This window comes from Elephas maximus, chromosome X (genome assembly GCF_024166365.1).
Source record: "Elephas maximus indicus isolate mEleMax1 chromosome X, mEleMax1 primary haplotype, whole genome shotgun sequence".
NCBI lineage: Eukaryota > Metazoa > Chordata > Mammalia > Proboscidea > Elephantidae > Elephas > Elephas maximus.
In genome coordinates this window covers 124558494-124574630 of record NC_064846.1, presented here as the reverse complement: position 1 = coordinate 124574630, position 16137 = coordinate 124558494, and the positions used below count along the sequence as shown (strand labels likewise).

The 16137-nt window shown below is 45.4% G+C and overlaps 1 protein-coding gene across 1 annotated transcript; it reads left to right on the top strand.

The window, feature by feature from the left end:
- Nucleotides 1-727: 727 nt before the first annotated feature.
- USP11 (ubiquitin specific peptidase 11) lies at nt 728-15015 on the top strand. Its single transcript, XM_049871272.1, is given in 22 exon segments — nt 728-825; nt 827-1012; nt 6489-6598; nt 6752-6882; nt 7221-7338; nt 7745-7890; nt 8026-8087; nt 8210-8309; nt 8714-8887; nt 8993-9151; nt 9541-9765; nt 9897-9980; nt 10089-10183; nt 10921-11127; nt 11815-11867; nt 12074-12322; nt 12415-12485; nt 12723-12835; nt 13796-13945; nt 14035-14150; nt 14317-14405; nt 14490-15015. Coding segments are annotated over 22 exon segments (2859 nt in total). The 5' UTR covers nt 728-742; the 3' UTR covers nt 14628-15015.
- The last annotated feature ends 1122 nt before the right edge of the window (nt 15016-16137 follow it).

Genomic DNA, 16137 nt, shown 5'->3' with positions numbered 1-16137 from the left:
TTCCCCCACGATTGCCCATGGGTGACAACGATAGTGCCTGCTGCCTAAGGCTGCTATTTAAGTGCAATAAAGTACTTAAAGGAGCCCTGGTAGTGCAGTGGTTAAGAGCTCAACTGCTAACCAAAAGGTCGGCAGCTGGAATCCACCAGGTGCTCTTTGAAAACCTTTTGGGGGCAGTTCTACTCTGTCCTATAGGGTCACTATGAGTCAGAATTTAAAGTACTTAAGCAAGGCCAAGTACTTGCTTGACTCCAGCAAATACGGAGGGCCGGGGACTGACTTCCTCAATACACATCTGTCAAATGAATAACTAGTTCAGGACGGGAAACAGCGGCCTGCAGGCCTGAGTGGCTCCCTGGAGGTGGTGACCTGTTTTATATTGGGTTTTGATGTATGAGGAGGATAGTGTAATGAAGGAATAGCATTCTGGCCAGAGAACAAAGGCGTCATTCTCAGGTTTGGGGGCCGTGGTCCTCAGCAAAGCATAGGACCAAGAAAACCCTGAGCCTTTAGATGCCTCTGAGCACTACACAAACAGGTCGCTGCCCACTTCGCCAACCTCTGCTTCCGACTTCCTCGCAACTTTTTGCCCTGACTCAACATAGGGTCTGCCCCAGAAGACATTTTTGTCTTTCTTGGTCTTCGAGGTTTTTACCACGCCTATTGGTCGCAGAGATCACCGCCTCCAACTCGATCCCCGCCCAGCCCCTCCACGTGTACAAGTATGGGGCCTATTTCTAAAATGGCCGTAACCCCGCGTCGGTTTGGGGGGCTCTGCTTCCGTTTCCGGGACGAGAATCCGGAAGTGGCTTCTGAGGGGCCTCTTCTTCAGCGGCGGTGGCTGTGTGAGGAGGGGAACAGCGATGGCGGCGTTTGCAGCGGATGCGGTGGCCTCAGCAGCTGAGGACAGAGAGCCACAGCGCAAGGCGATGCCGGGCCTGGAGAGCCAGTGGCGCCAAATCGAGAATAGCGAGAGTGGGCGAGAGCGCCCACTGCAGGCCGGCGAGAGCTGGTGAGGCGGGACTGTGAGGGAGCCTCAGCTGAGGGGATGGTGGGGGCGTTGGCGACGGCGGAGGACGTGGCGGCCGACGTCCGCGGGAGAACTGCTGTGGGGGCGGGGGACAGCAGGCAAGAGGAGCGGGAAGGTGCCTGTGGGTGGATCCCATCGTCTGAGAAAGGGGCGGGACTTGTCTGCTGGCACTTGGCACCTGAAAACAAGATGGAGTTTGTTGTGGCCAGACGAGGGGGCGGGGCCCGAGGGGTAACGCCAGTGGAGGGGGGCTGGGCCTGCGTGGTGGAACTTGGAACCTGGGAATGAGGCGATGTGACGCTGAGGGGCGTAGTCTGCGTGGCCACGTAAAGTAGCATCTGGGAGCAAGGAGGGGCCTGCGATTGCACCGCGGTGCCTGAGAATGAGGCGAGGCTTTTGACATAAGGTACCAAAACCCACTGCCGTCCAGTCGATTCCGACTCATAGCGACCCTATAGAGGAGCGGAATCCAAGGGAAACGGTTATGGGCTGAGGAAAGGGGGTCGCGCTTGCGTGGTAGAGGAACAGGGCGCCTGGGAAGGAGGCAAGGCTTGTGACGTAAGGCCAAGGGGCGTGCTCTGAGAGAACGACTGTGGAAGGGGAGGTGGTGCCTATGAGATAGAAAATGGCGCTTGCGAGGGAGGGAAGTTTGTGACGCGGAGAGGTTTGTGACTGTCGCCGAGGCTCTCTTTTCAGGACGGGCGAAGATGCAGGTGATTGTCGAGGGAAAGGGCCTTTAATGTTAGTTATTTTTTGTTTCAGTACTATTTTGTTTTTGTAATTAGGAAAAATTAGTTATTTTAAAAACTCAGTATGTGTGGATAAAGAGGTATGTTTTAACATATTTATTTGCTAACCGGTGCTTCTTGAAATTTACTGCTTCAGGGTTTATTTTATTTCTCGCTGAGTTGCATCTTTTTTTTTAATGGTAAAATATGTAAGACGTGAGTTTATATAAAAGCTTTACGTGGCCCAAATTGACAGACCTTTCTTAAAAAAAAAAAAAAAAACCCTCAAAACGGCCTCTAATCTTCAAAAATGTCAAGGTCGTGAAAGACAAAGGCTGAAGGACTGCTCCAGATTAAAGGCGATTTAATGAGTCATGAAAGCTAAATGCAACGTGTGATCCTGGATTGGATCCTGGAGCAGGAAAAAAAAATTATGTAAAAATTAGATTTTTCTCTTTTACTGTAGGAGAGATCAATAGGAAAAGTGATGAAATTTGACTAAAGTCTGTAGATTACTAGTATTGTATCAGTGTTAAAATTCCTTGATTTTCGTAATTGTATTGTGGTTATGAAAGAGAATATTCTTGTTTTTAGGAAATACACCCCGAAATGTATTTAGGGGTAAAGAACCATGTCATGTAAGCAGCTTACTCTCAAATGGTTGAAAAAATGACGCGTGTATAAATGCATATAGAGACAATGATAAAGCACATAGGTAAAATATTAAAATTTGGGAGTCTGAATAAAAAGCATATGGGAATTATTTGTACTATTTTTGCAACCTTTCTGAATCTTATTTTAACATAAAAATTTTTAGTTAAAACTATTTAAAGGCTAAAAAATTACGTACACTTTAAAGAATAATAAGACTTGTGTTTTCGCCACCAAGCACCTCCCGTGCCCGCCTCATAGGAAACTATTACGCTGAATTTTGAATTAATACCCACCCAGTGCCGTCGAGTCGATTACCTCATAGCGACCCTGTAGGATTAATAGCCCCTTGTTTTTTTTTAACGTTTATCACCACTCTGTGCATCCCTAGAGTCGCGATGGCGCTGGGTTTTTACTGGGTTGTGCATCCCTGAAGAGTATTTAAGCTTTCACTTTATATATGTAAAATATATGTATGAAGTCATTGTATGTATGGAATCATATTGTATGTATACTGTGTGTCCTTTTCATCACATCGTGTCAGGTGGTACATTATATCCGTATGACGTCAGTGGTGATGTTAAGCTTAATCACGTCGTTAAAGTCATGTCTGCCAGCTTTCTCCACTGTAAATATTTTCCCCTTTCCATGTAATTTTTTTTAAAACATAAGTTATATCATGTCTGTCCATTCCTCAAAACGTTTTAACAGCTTCCCATCTCATGCAGTGTAAACGCTAAAATTCTTAAAGCGACTTGTAAGGCTTTATGAGGTTGGTTCCCTGCTTCCACTCTGATTTCTTCTCAGATCTCTCCCTCACTCTCTCTATTCCGGCCATATTGGACTCAGCTTTTCTTCAAACACCTCAAGCATGCTCTCACCTTAGGGACTTTGTGACTGAGACTTTCTCACTTTACAGGGTTTTTTAGTAATTAAAAAAAAATTAAACCGTGAAATGTATATCCCTGTTACTGGAGAGATAAGTTAAGGTTCACCAAGTTGAGAATATGAAACCAAGCAGTTTTTTTTTTTTTTCCTACCATTACATTGAAAACCCTGGTGGCGTAGTGATTAAGAGCTGCGGCTGCTAACCGAAAGATTGGCAGTTCAAATCCACCAGGTGCTCCTTGGAAACTCTGTGGGGCAGTTCTGCTCCGTCCTGTAGGGTCTCTATGAGTTAGAATCAACTCAATTACACTATAGCTTTCCAGCAAGAAAAAGCCTCAATCCACCCTGAGAATAAATAATAACAAAAATGTTTTTATAGTCCATTTGGAGGTGTTCAAAGGGACCTTGAAGCTTTGCCCCCATCCTACCTTTACAGCCTTGTCATGTTTGTGTCATTGGTAGATAGGACATACAACAGAACCATCCTGAGCAATACTTTTTAAAATGATCCCACCAGTATGAGGGTTCATTTTGGGGGAAAATGTTTTGAAACTAGATAGAGGCGGTAGTTGCACAGCATTGTGAATGTATTAATTGCCACTGAATTGTTTAATTTAAAATGGTTGGTTTTATGTGAATTTCACTTTAATAAAAAAAAATTACCCCACTAATGTTTAGTTCAGTAGTGAGGGCAATTATATCTGCTATCGTGGGTAATGTAAAGCTTTTTTACTAAACTCCACTTTTTAAATTTTTCTCTCTTTATGTAACAGCAGAGCCTCTCAAGGTTCTTTTAATTTGCCGTCCATTTTGTAGGGATTGCCGCAGTGGTCAGGAGATCTGTGCTTACAAAGCTTTTTGAAGCCATGGACTAATTTCAGATATACTATTAAATGTATATAATTTAGCAGATAATATTAGATATTAATGCCGCAGTTAGTCCATGACTTCAAAAAGCTTTCTCAGTCTTTTGTTGGAAACCGTGGTGACGTAGTGGTTAAGAGCTACAGCTGCTAGCCAAAAGGTCAGCAGTTCAAATCTACCAGGCACTCCTTGGAAACCTATGGGTCAGTTCTACCCTGTCCTATAGGGGTCACTATGAGTCAGAATTGACTCAATGGCAATGGGTTTTTTTTTTTTTTTTTTAATCTTTTGTCAGCTGGCAGATTTAGGGCAATTAATTTGGCCATATGAACTGATCTAATTTCTGGGGAGAGCTTAAATTTTATGAATAAATTCAAAACTGTGATAGTACAGCTTCTTTGGCAGTTTTTAGCCTTTCTTTTTGTGTATGAACTATCTACAAACAGTTATATCAGACATAGCCAGAGGTTAGGTCTAGAAGGTCTGTGTGCAGAGTGTGGATAGTTTCCTAACAAAGGAAGGAGGGTGGCTGAGTTTAGAGTGTTACAGCAATGGATAGTGACATGTGAAGGGAAAGCAACAATATTTCATGATAGATTAACCATTAGCCGAAAAATGCTGAGGGTTAGACACAGTGGGTATGCCTTGGCTACTGCGTCTAATGAAAGACTGAAATAAGCAATAGGCCTCTGACAGTACCCGTGTAATTGAGTCAGTACTCATAGTGCTTGTTCAGACCTTTCATGAAAAAAGGGGGGGGTTTGTGAATCTAGAGTCCTGGGATGATCATCTTTTGGTAGACAGTTACAGCATCAGTCTTTGTTGCTTAAACATGAGTATACTTTTTAATTTGAGAAGGCTGCAGTTATTGAAAGATATTTATGTTAGTGTATTTCGTTATATGCAATTGCTGTAGGAATTAATATTAAATTTGGTAAATGAAAACGCTTTTGTAAAATTTTTAAATAAAATTTGAAGAACTTTAGCTAAACCTAATTATCTCTATTGTTCTTCCTTTTATAGGGTAAATGAGCAAATACCCAGTTATCTCTCAAAGATAGTTTAGACATAAAAGAGCATTTAACAGTGTTTCTTTTCTGAATTTGGGACCTGAATTTGGAAAAGACAAAATGTGAGAATAGTTGTTAGAGGAGACATAAGCTAAAAGTAAAAATAAGAAATATTTATAGTCAATATTAATAAAAACAGCAATAAACAACAAACGTTATTAGAAGCTTAACCTTTTTTTTTTTTTGAGCAAAGAATCTCTTCGAAAATGAGTTAAGATATCTTTAAAGATGCGTCAGTAGTATGTCAGAAACACTAAGAGTTAATAATTTGATGGCACAAAAGGAACTTCGACTAGTCTGGGCATAAATGAACGCAGTCATTTTACAGAAAAAGACCCAAATGCTAGTTTTCCTTCTTTGGTACATTATTTGTGTCTAACAATTTACAGTAAAGGGATTATTAGTATGCTTTTATATTTATTTAGGTTTTTATAGGGACATAATTAATAAATTTAGTACAACGGTGTATGTTAAATAACATTCACCAGAGAAGAAAATCTAATCTCTTAACTTACATATTTTTGTTTTTCAAGTATAATTAACTATTTATGTAACTAAAACAACCAATTTTCTTTTCCCCAGATGCAAGAGAAAACTAGGGGACAGAAGATAAAGTATTATTTAGTAATTTTCTTAATGAGCACTTGTGTCATTTTAACAAATTTGAGGAAGCACAAATAAATGACTTTAATAAGATCAGTTGTGTTTTTATATACTAGCAAAAAAAAGAGATTTAAATTTAAAACATACCATTTATAATACAAAAAAAACCAAACTTGTTGTTGAGTCTGTTCCGACTCATAGCAGCCCTATAGGACAGGTAGAACTGCCCCACGTAGTTTCCAAGGCTGTAAATCATTATGGAAGCAGACTGCCACATCTTTCTGCCGTGGAGTGGCTGGTGGGTGTCATATACCTAGGAGTAGAGATAACAACGTGGGTGCTTTTGTTTCAGATAGTGACAACTTTGTCGTGACTGTCATTTGGACTGGCAGAGAGTGTGAGACATTCCAGTTTCAGAGATACCAAAAAAGATTTTTTTATGTGTCTTTTAATTGATGAAACACGGTAGTAATACTTTGTGGATATTTGTGTAAAATTTCAGACATCCATGAAGCCTTTAGAAATTCAGGTTCTAGCCAAATCTGGAAGTTTTAATTATCTCTATAGACAGTGACTTTAATGTTAATTTTCTTTAGTGGTACAATTAAGCCCCACATAACCATGTAACACTCTTGTTACATGTTTGGGCCCCAGGTTCCTTGTGGAGCAGCACTGGTATAAACAGTGGGAAGTGTACGTGCAGGGAGGGGACCAGGACTCCAGCACCTTCCCCGGCTGTATCAACAATGCCAAGCTCTTCGAAGGTACCAGGCCTTTGCCTCCCCACATCAATGTAGTCCTGGAGTTCTTATCCCCTCTGTCCCTACAAATGATCACAAGCCCATCCTCTGGGGAGTCACTGGTAGGGTGCCCAGACTTACTTGCCAGTTTCCTTCTCTGATTCTTCCTCCCCCAAGACCAGGTAAACTGGAACCTCAAGAAGGGACTGGTGGAAGGTGAGGACTATGTGCTGCTCCCAGCAGCTGCTTGGCATTACCTGGTCAGCTGGTATGGTCTGAAGCATGGCCAGCCACCTATTGAACGCAAGGTATGGGGAGAGTGCTGGAGACAGTAGATTCTGTAGAAGGTAGGAGAGGATGAGAAAGGTCTTGTTAGACCCAGGATAGGTCCAGATCCATGTGTACATGTATCTCTGTAAATGCTGCACAGATGCACCCATGCCTGCACCCCTCTCTCCTCACAGATCATTATACATGTATATGTGTGTCCACTGTATGTGTTCACCTGTGCTCTTAAAAAAAAATCCTTATATAGTGTGTATGTCTACACATAAGCTCTCGTACCCCGAAAGGTAATTTGTTGTGCCTGTGTCTGTGTGTGTATGCTGTGAAGGTATACCTATGTATGCACCCCTCACCTTTATAGGTTGTGGAGCTGCCCAGCATCCAAAAGGTTGAGGTTTATCCAGTAGAGCTGCAGCTTTTCCAGCACAGTGATATGAGCATACCTCATACTGCCCAATTCAGCCACACAGATTCTATTGGTGAGTCTAAGAGTCACAGAATAAATTGGCGTTCCCAATCACAGGTCACAGCTTGGTGCGCTGAGACTGTGTGGGTTAGGCTGTGGCAGACTGAGAAGGCATTGGACAGACTTTGGAGAACCAAGAAAGGCCTTTGGAGGTTCACAATTGGGCAGAAGCACTGAGGATGTCCCCTCGAGTCCCGAAAGTATTTGACCTGCATTTCAGTGGCTTAGATGGTGTCCTGGGGAACACAGGTCCTGCAGGTATATTAGTCATCCGGAGATTGATAGAAGACACAAACTTCTGATTTAGGTATTGACAAGTATGCAAGGTGAATGACAGTAAGTCAGGGGTCTGATGCTGAGATGGGTCACTCATCCTGGGTCTCAGGAAGATCTTGAATGTGTTCCATCACTCTCCACAGACCTGGTATTGGGCACAGCTCGGGAACGGTTTCTGGTGAACCCCCAGGAAGAGACTCGGCTGTGGGTTCAGCTCTCAGACGGCTCTTTTGAGCGATTGTGCAACACACACGTTACAGTACTTGACGCCCGCCTCAAGACTGGGCAGGTGAGGATGGGGCGGGCTTTTCTGGACTGGCAGATAGACTCACCTGGCACTGCTTGAGTTGTGAGAGGTGAGGTCTAAGTGCCCATAAGGCCCTCTGTTAATGTCTTTCCTTCTCTTTTTTTTCCTCCAACCCAGGTGATCGTCATGGAGACCCGAAAGAAAGATGGCACTTGGCCCAGCGCAAAGCAGTATGTCGTGTGAGTCTTGGGGTGTCTGGTCCAGAATGGGGCCCCACAACAGGCAGAAGACTGAGCCCATGAACACGTTTCACCTGCATGTAGTTGGCCCTCAGCTGATAGAATTTCTCATCCAACCCTAGGAAGAGTGTGTCCAAGGAAGATGAGGACTTCCAGGGCCAGCCAGGCGTCTGTGGTCTCACCAATCTGGGCAACACATGTTTCATGAACTCGGCCCTGCAGGTTGGCCCATTTGGGCTGTGTCTGGCAGCCAGAATGGGCTTCAAGAGCTGGGGATTGGGGACAAAATTAGGGGACCAGGGGGGCCTTCAGGGTAAGGGGTTGGATTGGGAGCTAGGGCCCCACAATTCTGAATCTATATGCCCCTATTCATCCTGAAGCATCGATTTTTCTTCCTGAAATATCGATACTATCTCGCTGTGTTCACCCCCTGCTTTCCCTTTTTTTTTCCTTTGCCACCACACTCTTCCTTCTCCTGAATATTGATATCTTTGCTCCCCAATCCCTTTGTCCCTTCTTTCTTCCTCCTTTTCTGCTACCTCCTTGCTTCCTTTTCTCTGTCGCCACTTGGGCCACCTTCTCTCTCCTCTTATCTGCCTCATTCACCTGATACCTGCCTTCTGCAGTGCCTCAGCAATGTGCCACAGCTCACTGAGTACTTCCTCAACAATCGCTACCTGGAGGAGCTCAACTTCTGCAACCCACTGGGCATGAAGGGTGAGATTGCAGAGGCCTATGCAGACCTGGTGAAGCAGGCATGGTCTGGCCACCACTGCTCCATTGTGCCCCATGTGTTCAAGGTACAAGGCCAGCTGTGCACCGCTCCCCCCGTACACACACACACACACATTTCTCTTGGCTCTCCTAACTCCCTCTGTCTCTGATGGCCTTGCCCCTTCTCCCAGACCAAGGTCGGCCACTTTGCATCCCAGTTTCTGGGCTACCAGCAGCATGACTCACAGGAGTTGCTGTCGTTCCTCCTGGATGGGCTCCATGAGGACCTCAATCGGGTCAAGAAGAAGGAGTACGTGGAGCTTTGTGATGCCGCTGGGCGGCCTGATCAGGTAGGCAGCTCCTGAAAGTCCCCCTTGAGTTCTCTCCAGAGCACCCATCCTTAAAGCCCCCATTAAAGCCACTAGGACCTCTGTGTCAGGGATTCTCTGACTTCCCGGGAATATCCGACACCCCCGCCATTTTATGTTAAGTTTTTCCGCCCTGAACTTACCTTCAGCTCTAGTCCCAACCTTAGCTCCAGCACCACTTCTGCTCCCTTACCCAACCCAGAGTTAAACTTAACCCAGTCTCTTGCCTCAGATAAATCCCATCCCTCACAGTGAGCATTGTCCCGGCATCCCAAGCTGTAACTCTACTTCTTGACTTTTAGCCCCCTATTCCATGTGCATGTGCCTCAAACCCCAGGCAAGCCCCCTCCTGACCATGACACTGTTGCCAGGAGGTGGCTCAGGAGGCCTGGCAGAACCACAAACGGCGGAACAATTCTGTGATCGTGGACACTTTCCATGGCCTCTTCAAGTCCACACTGGTGTGCCCTGATTGTGGCAATGTATCTGTGACCTTCGACCCCTTCTGCTATCTCAGCATACCGCTGCCTGTCAGCCCCAAGAGGGTCATGGAGGTCTTCTATGTCTCCATGGATCCCCGACGCAAGCCAGAGCAGGTATGGGAGGAATAGGGACATAATGAAGGACATATAGAGTTTGTTTCACTACTCTGCCATCCCTCAAAGTTTCCTGCGTTAACTCAACACACACCCCTTCTGATCTTTTGTGGGTACTGTTTCTCCAACAGCACCGGCTCATTGTTCCTAAGAAAGGCAAAATCTCGGATCTGTGTGTGGCTCTGTCCAGACACACAGGTGTCCAGCCAGACAGGGTGAGGATTTGCAGATGGAGGGATGGGGGACTCGGGCAGGGAGGCAGACAGAAGGGCATAGGGGGACCTTGCAGACTGATCAGTCCCCTCTCCACGTCCCATTCCCAGATGATGGTGGCTGATGTCTTCAGTCACCGCTTCTATAAGATCTACCAGCTAGAGGACTCTCTGAACAGCATCTTGGACCGAGATGATATCTTCATGTGAGTGAGGGGACTGAGGATATGGTGGTTCCTCAGGGACTTTTTCCTTTTCCTTTTGTATAGCCTTAATCACTTTATCTTTCCACTACTCGGCTTTATTTGCCAGGCACCTGTCTTACGGAAGTACCTCAGCCATGTGCCTTAGCAGGGCAGGAGGCTTGGGGCTGTCATTGAGGTGGGGGTGGGGACAGATTCTTATACAGAGTGTCCTCAGATGTTTTCTTCCTCGTTATGTGAGGGAAACTACTGTTTTCTTCTTTATTTCGTTAATTACATGTTGATCTGAGCTGCTTACTCATATTGCAGTTCTTAAAAGCAAAAAAAGTGTGTATAAGTGAAATGGCAAACACTAAGATGCTTTCTTGAGCATAAGAGCATTCAGAAAAAATATAAATCTTTGGGTAAGCGCTTTGTAAGTAGAACAGTTCTTTGTAAACCAAGCAGTTTTTTCAAAAATGAAAATTATTAGGAAAAAACTTCAAATTCCTTTGTCACTGAAAATCTTTGTTAATCCCCTTAGTGTGTTGATAATGCAAAGGTATTTTTAAGTAACATCACGTAAAGTACTGTGTAAACCATTTAATGCTTTTTAAAGCATAAAACATTCAGTGACATTTCAGACTCTTTAAAAATACTTTCAGGCTGTGAGGAATGAGTGGATGGAGCAACAGGGCAAGGGCAGGGGTTCCTTCTTGAAATGGCCTGATAAGGCTTGACCTGATGTCTCCTCCCTACAGATATGAGGTGTCAGCTAGGGCTGGGACCGGTGAGGGCGTAAGAGAGGACGTTGTGCTTCCTATCTACCTGCGGGAGCGCTCCCCAGCCCGGGACTTCAACAACTCCTACTATGGCCTGATGCTTTTTGGGCACCCCCTCCTGCTGTCAGTGCCCCGTGACCGACTCACCTGGGATGCCTTGTATCACATCCTGCTGTACCGGCTCTCGTGAGTATGCCCTTCCCAAGGGAGAGGGGGATGTGGAATCTGAACTCAGACCTGGGTGTCTGGCTGCTTACTTCATACCTTCCCTTCAGCATCCAAAAGACAGCTCAAACTTAACATGGCCGTAGAGGAACTTGTAGGTTCTTTTCTTCTAAACCGCTGACTTCACCACTGCCTCTCTTAGGTGCTAGAGTTTACTTCACAGAGGTGAACAATGGACAAAATACAGATAACTTTATCTTGTGCTTCTCTTCTCTTTGGAGAGGCTTGGTTATTTGTGTTTTTACTGATAGATTTTCATTGTAGTTAAAATCCAGATTCCTTACTGTGGCAAATCAATACATTTTCTGGCTTAATATCTCTCTTCTTTCTTTCTCTACTTAGAAGTCCACTTAGAGGCCTTCCCTGATCAAAATTTTCAGCTGTTGTATCTGTTTACCGGTGGCTCATCATACTTAAAATCCAAACTTGTTATTGTAGCACACAAAACCCTATATTATCAGGCCACTGCTGACATCCTCAGTTCTTCATGTGCTTATATGTCGTCTTCTCAGTCCTTCTAGGTTCATAGTTAACAACTGTTTATGTGTGGGTTTGTCAGTAGCGTCCCACCATAATTAAAATCCCAGGCCCTGTGCATCCTGGCTCTTGTGCCCCCTAAACTGAGAATCTTCTATTTTTTGTTGGCAGACGCTACGTGGCCAGGCCAAGCTCAGATGATGAGGATGACGGGGATGAGAAAGGTGAGGAAGAGGAGGGAGGATCCACAAGGATGAGGGGCCTGTAGAAGCAACCCCGTGACTTAAGTGAGGGTGAGGGGCTGAGGGTCAGGAGTCGGGGGATCTGGGGTAGGTCTGACAGGCACAGAGTCCATCTGGATGTTCATTGATTGCAGCTTTGCCCCATGGGATTCAGACAGTCTCATCTCTGACATCTTCTCTTCTCCTAGGAGACACGGAGAATAAGGGAAACGTTGCCAAGTCTGGGCAAACAGCTGAGGGGGGCAGCCTTCAAGACCCTGGGCCGGAGCAGGCTGGGCCCAGCTCTGGAGTCGTGGGCAGGAACCGGGCCCCTGCAGACAACTCCCCTGGCCCTTCTAACTGGCCCCAGAGGTCCCGGCGCAAGCAGCTGTTCACCCTGCAGACAGTGAATTCCAACGGGACCAGTGACCGCATGACCTTCAATGAAGATGGCCATGGTGTCTCCTTCAGCTGTGAGCCAGGGTTGGGGAGGTGGGTGGAGGGTTTTCTTGGCAACAGGTCTTACTGACCACCTACCCCTTGCCCCCAGCCCAGCCGTACATTGCCATCGACTGGGAGCCAGAGATGAAGAAGCGTTACTATGATGAAGCGGAGGCTGAGGTAAAAGAGATCCCAGGGATGGGGGAGCACTTTCAACTTGTACCTCCTCAGCTCTTCACACATCCCCTACCCCAACTCCTCCAGCCATGAACAGAGCCAGGAGACCTAAGAACTCCCAGGGCTTCAGGTTCCTAGCTTCAAAGTCCATGTTCTTAACCACTCAGCATGTGTCTTCCACCTTCACTCCCTATTTATTTACCCATCCTCATACTTAGCTGTCCATTCACCCAACCCTAGGGCTACGTGAAGCACGAATGTGTTAACTATGTGCTGAAGAAAGCTCCAGTGCGGCTGCAGGAGTGTATTGAGCTCTTCACCACTGTTGAAACTCTGGAGAAGGAAAACCCCTGGTAAGGGGCCAGAATGGGGCCGTGGGGGTTTAGGTGGGTGCACTTACATGGCCAGGTCCCTGTTACCTCTCTCAGTACGTTTCCTTTGACTCTCGCTCAAACCTCTGCTGCCACACTAGCCACCAACACCTTGAGTACATTCTCACCACAGGGCTTTTGCTTGGGCTGTTCCTTCTGTCAAGAATGCTCTTTCCCCAGTTGTCCACAGGACTCGACTCCTTTACTTTTCTTGGGTTTCTGATCAAATGTCACCTTATCAGAGAGACCTTCTCGTAACTGCCCTATCAAAAGATATACCCTCCATCCACCCATCACCTCTTTGCACTTCTTCATGCTCTTGTTCTTAGCCAAGCATTTCTTTTTAGCTCAGTAATACCACTTGATGTCATGTCATATATCCCCTTTTGCAGCATGTCTTCATTGGAGAGTAAACCCCTTGAGGGTGAAGACTCCTAAGTTGACTGTGTGTCTAGTCTCATTGTTTATAATAGTGTTCAGTGTGCAGTAGACACTCAATAGGTATTTGCAGGGTAAACAAAACAGAGAACCGAAAAGATAAAAGCCAGTCTCAAAAATAAGACTAGCATCTCCATGGACCAGAAATGGAACAGAAATATAAAATAGTACCAAAAAATTAAGCAGTAGGCAATCAATAAATAAATGGTGAGTGAATGAATGAATAAAATATGAAGAGAAAACTAGGGGGATAGAGGCAGGCTCTTAAATAAAACTAGCATCTCCATGGACCAGAAATCATGCTAAAATACAAAATAGTACAAAAGCACAATTAAAAGACAATAAATGATGAATGAATGAAACAGTTTTAACATGTGAAGAGCAAACCAGAGTGCAAGCAGGCTCAAAGTATGACCAGCATCTCTGTGAACCAGAAATGTAGCACAAAGGCCAAAAGTGAGTGTTCAGAAAATGTCTACTGACTGACTCAGGCTCTGTCTGTAGGTACTGCCCCAACTGTAAGCAGCACCAGCTGGCCACCAAGAAGCTGGACCTATGGATGCTTCCTGAGATCCTGATTATCCACCTGAAGCGCTTTTCTTACACCAAGTTCTCGCGCGAGAAGATTGACATCCTTGTGGAGTTCCCTATCCGGTCTGGGGTTTGGGGGTGGGGAGGATGGTTGAGGGGAAGGTAGGATGTGGCCAAGGGGGCATCGGTATTAACACTCTCTCCACCCTCAGAGACTTGGACCTCTCCGAGTATGTCATCAAACCGCAGAGTGAGTCGGATCCGGAGGTGTACAAATACGATCTCATTGCAGTTTCAAACCATTATGGAGGGCTGCGCGACGGACACTGTATGTGGGCAGGGAGTTCCCTGGGGGGTGTAAGGATGTCCCCAGTGGGTGACTTAGGTATGTTTGTTAGAGGTGAGGTTATCAGGGCGGGAGGAGTATGAGTGAATTAGGATGCCTCTTAGGGGCATCAAGGTAAGTGTGGATCCACAGCTGTCCCCTCCCACAGACACGACATTTGCCTGCAACAAGGACAGTGGCCAGTGGCACTACTTTGATGACAGCAGCGTCTCTCCAGTGACTGAGGATGAGGTTGAGGTGAGATTTCCACGTTCTCTTTTTCCATTCTTGTCTTCTCCTGACTCTTCCCAATCCACACTGACTCCTGTCTTCTCCCTGCAGTCCAAGGCAGCCTATGTCCTCTTCTACCAACGCCAGGATGTGGCACGACGCCTGCGATCCCAGCCCGACTTATCTGGCCCCTCAGAACCCCCTGCCTGTGGTTCCCCACCCAGCTCTGAGTCCATGGATGTAAACTGAGGGGGCCCTGCATCCTGTCACACAGAGGGAAACCATCTTTACCACCCTCCTCCCTGTGTCTACCACCCATTCTCTTCTCCGTGTTAGGTGCCCCTGCCAGGTATTCCAGGCTCAGTTGTGGCCGCTGTTGTCATGTGCCGCTATATTGCTCTCCCTGAAGGGAAGATGAGGTCCTATCTCTTCCCCCAAGCAGTGCTCCCTGCTTGTGTTTCCCCCTTAGAGCAACAACCCTCCCCCCCTCCTTTTTTTTTAATTTATGGTTGTCCTCTTTCCTCTTTCCACAACCTGGGGTCTTCTAGTGGGGTGGGGGTGCATCTGAACAGTGTATTTTCTTATTGATAGGCTATACCCTCTGCTGTATATATATAAAGCTCCAGTCTGTTCCTCACTTGGCAGTGTGATTTTTTTTTTCATGCATTTACTAAGAACCAACTGTATGCCTAACTATAGTCTATGTACTTAATTAATGCCACCTGTGTGATGGGTGCTGCTCTGAGTGCTTATTGAGTGCCAACTATGTGCCAGGGGCTTCTCTAAGTCCTTTTAAAGCACCATTTGTGTGCTAGATGCTATTCTAAGCATCAGTTATGTGCCAGATTTTTCCAGAGCATTTTACAAATATTGACTCATAATTCTCACAACAGTTTCATGAGGGAGTTATCACCTATTTCAAATGGGGAAAACTGAGGTACAAAGGTCAGGTCATTGCTCAAGTTCTTTGAGGAAGTCAGTATATCTCATTAGTTACAGTGGAGCTGGTCCCTGGAGAGAGCGTCTGACCTACCTGGAGTAGGACTACAAATTTTTCTCTGGACATGACCTGCCCTACAACTGATGTGGAGTGGGTGCACCTGGCACAGACTGGCTAACCTGATAGGGCAAGTGTACTGTGTCTTTGTTGCCCCTGTACCTGACCCCCCTCCCACCATGACCCGAGCTCCCTCACCAGACTAGGTCCCTCCAGGCTCACCCCAGAGGTAAATGAGGTAGAGCACCTACCATAGAATGGGATGGGAAACTAGATTAACAGAAATACTGAGAATCTTCACGCATTGTGAAGAGTGTAACCAATGTCACCAAGCAACTTGTGTAGAAGTTGTTGAACAGGAACCTAAACTGTTGCATAAACCTCGAAAAGCAACAAGAAATACTAAAAAAAAAATAAGATGAGTACATCACATCTTCAAACAAGACAGCATGCGTAAGAATCAGGAGAAGTAAGAGACAACACAGTTACACAGAGATTCCTCATACTAGAACTTACCTGACAATATAAAAGTTACTATGGTCATGAAGATAAAAATTGTTAAAAGTGTGACAAAGAAATTTAAAACTTTAAAAAATGATTATGAGCTGAAAAAGAGCCATGGGTGAGTTTAACAGATTAGAGGCTGAAGAGGAGATTAATGAACTGGGATATGGGTTAAATTGTACTAAGGTGTGCATTTTCTAGAGGAAATTTAAAGTTAAGATTAATATCTTGGTAAATTAATGGTACCCACCTAAACAA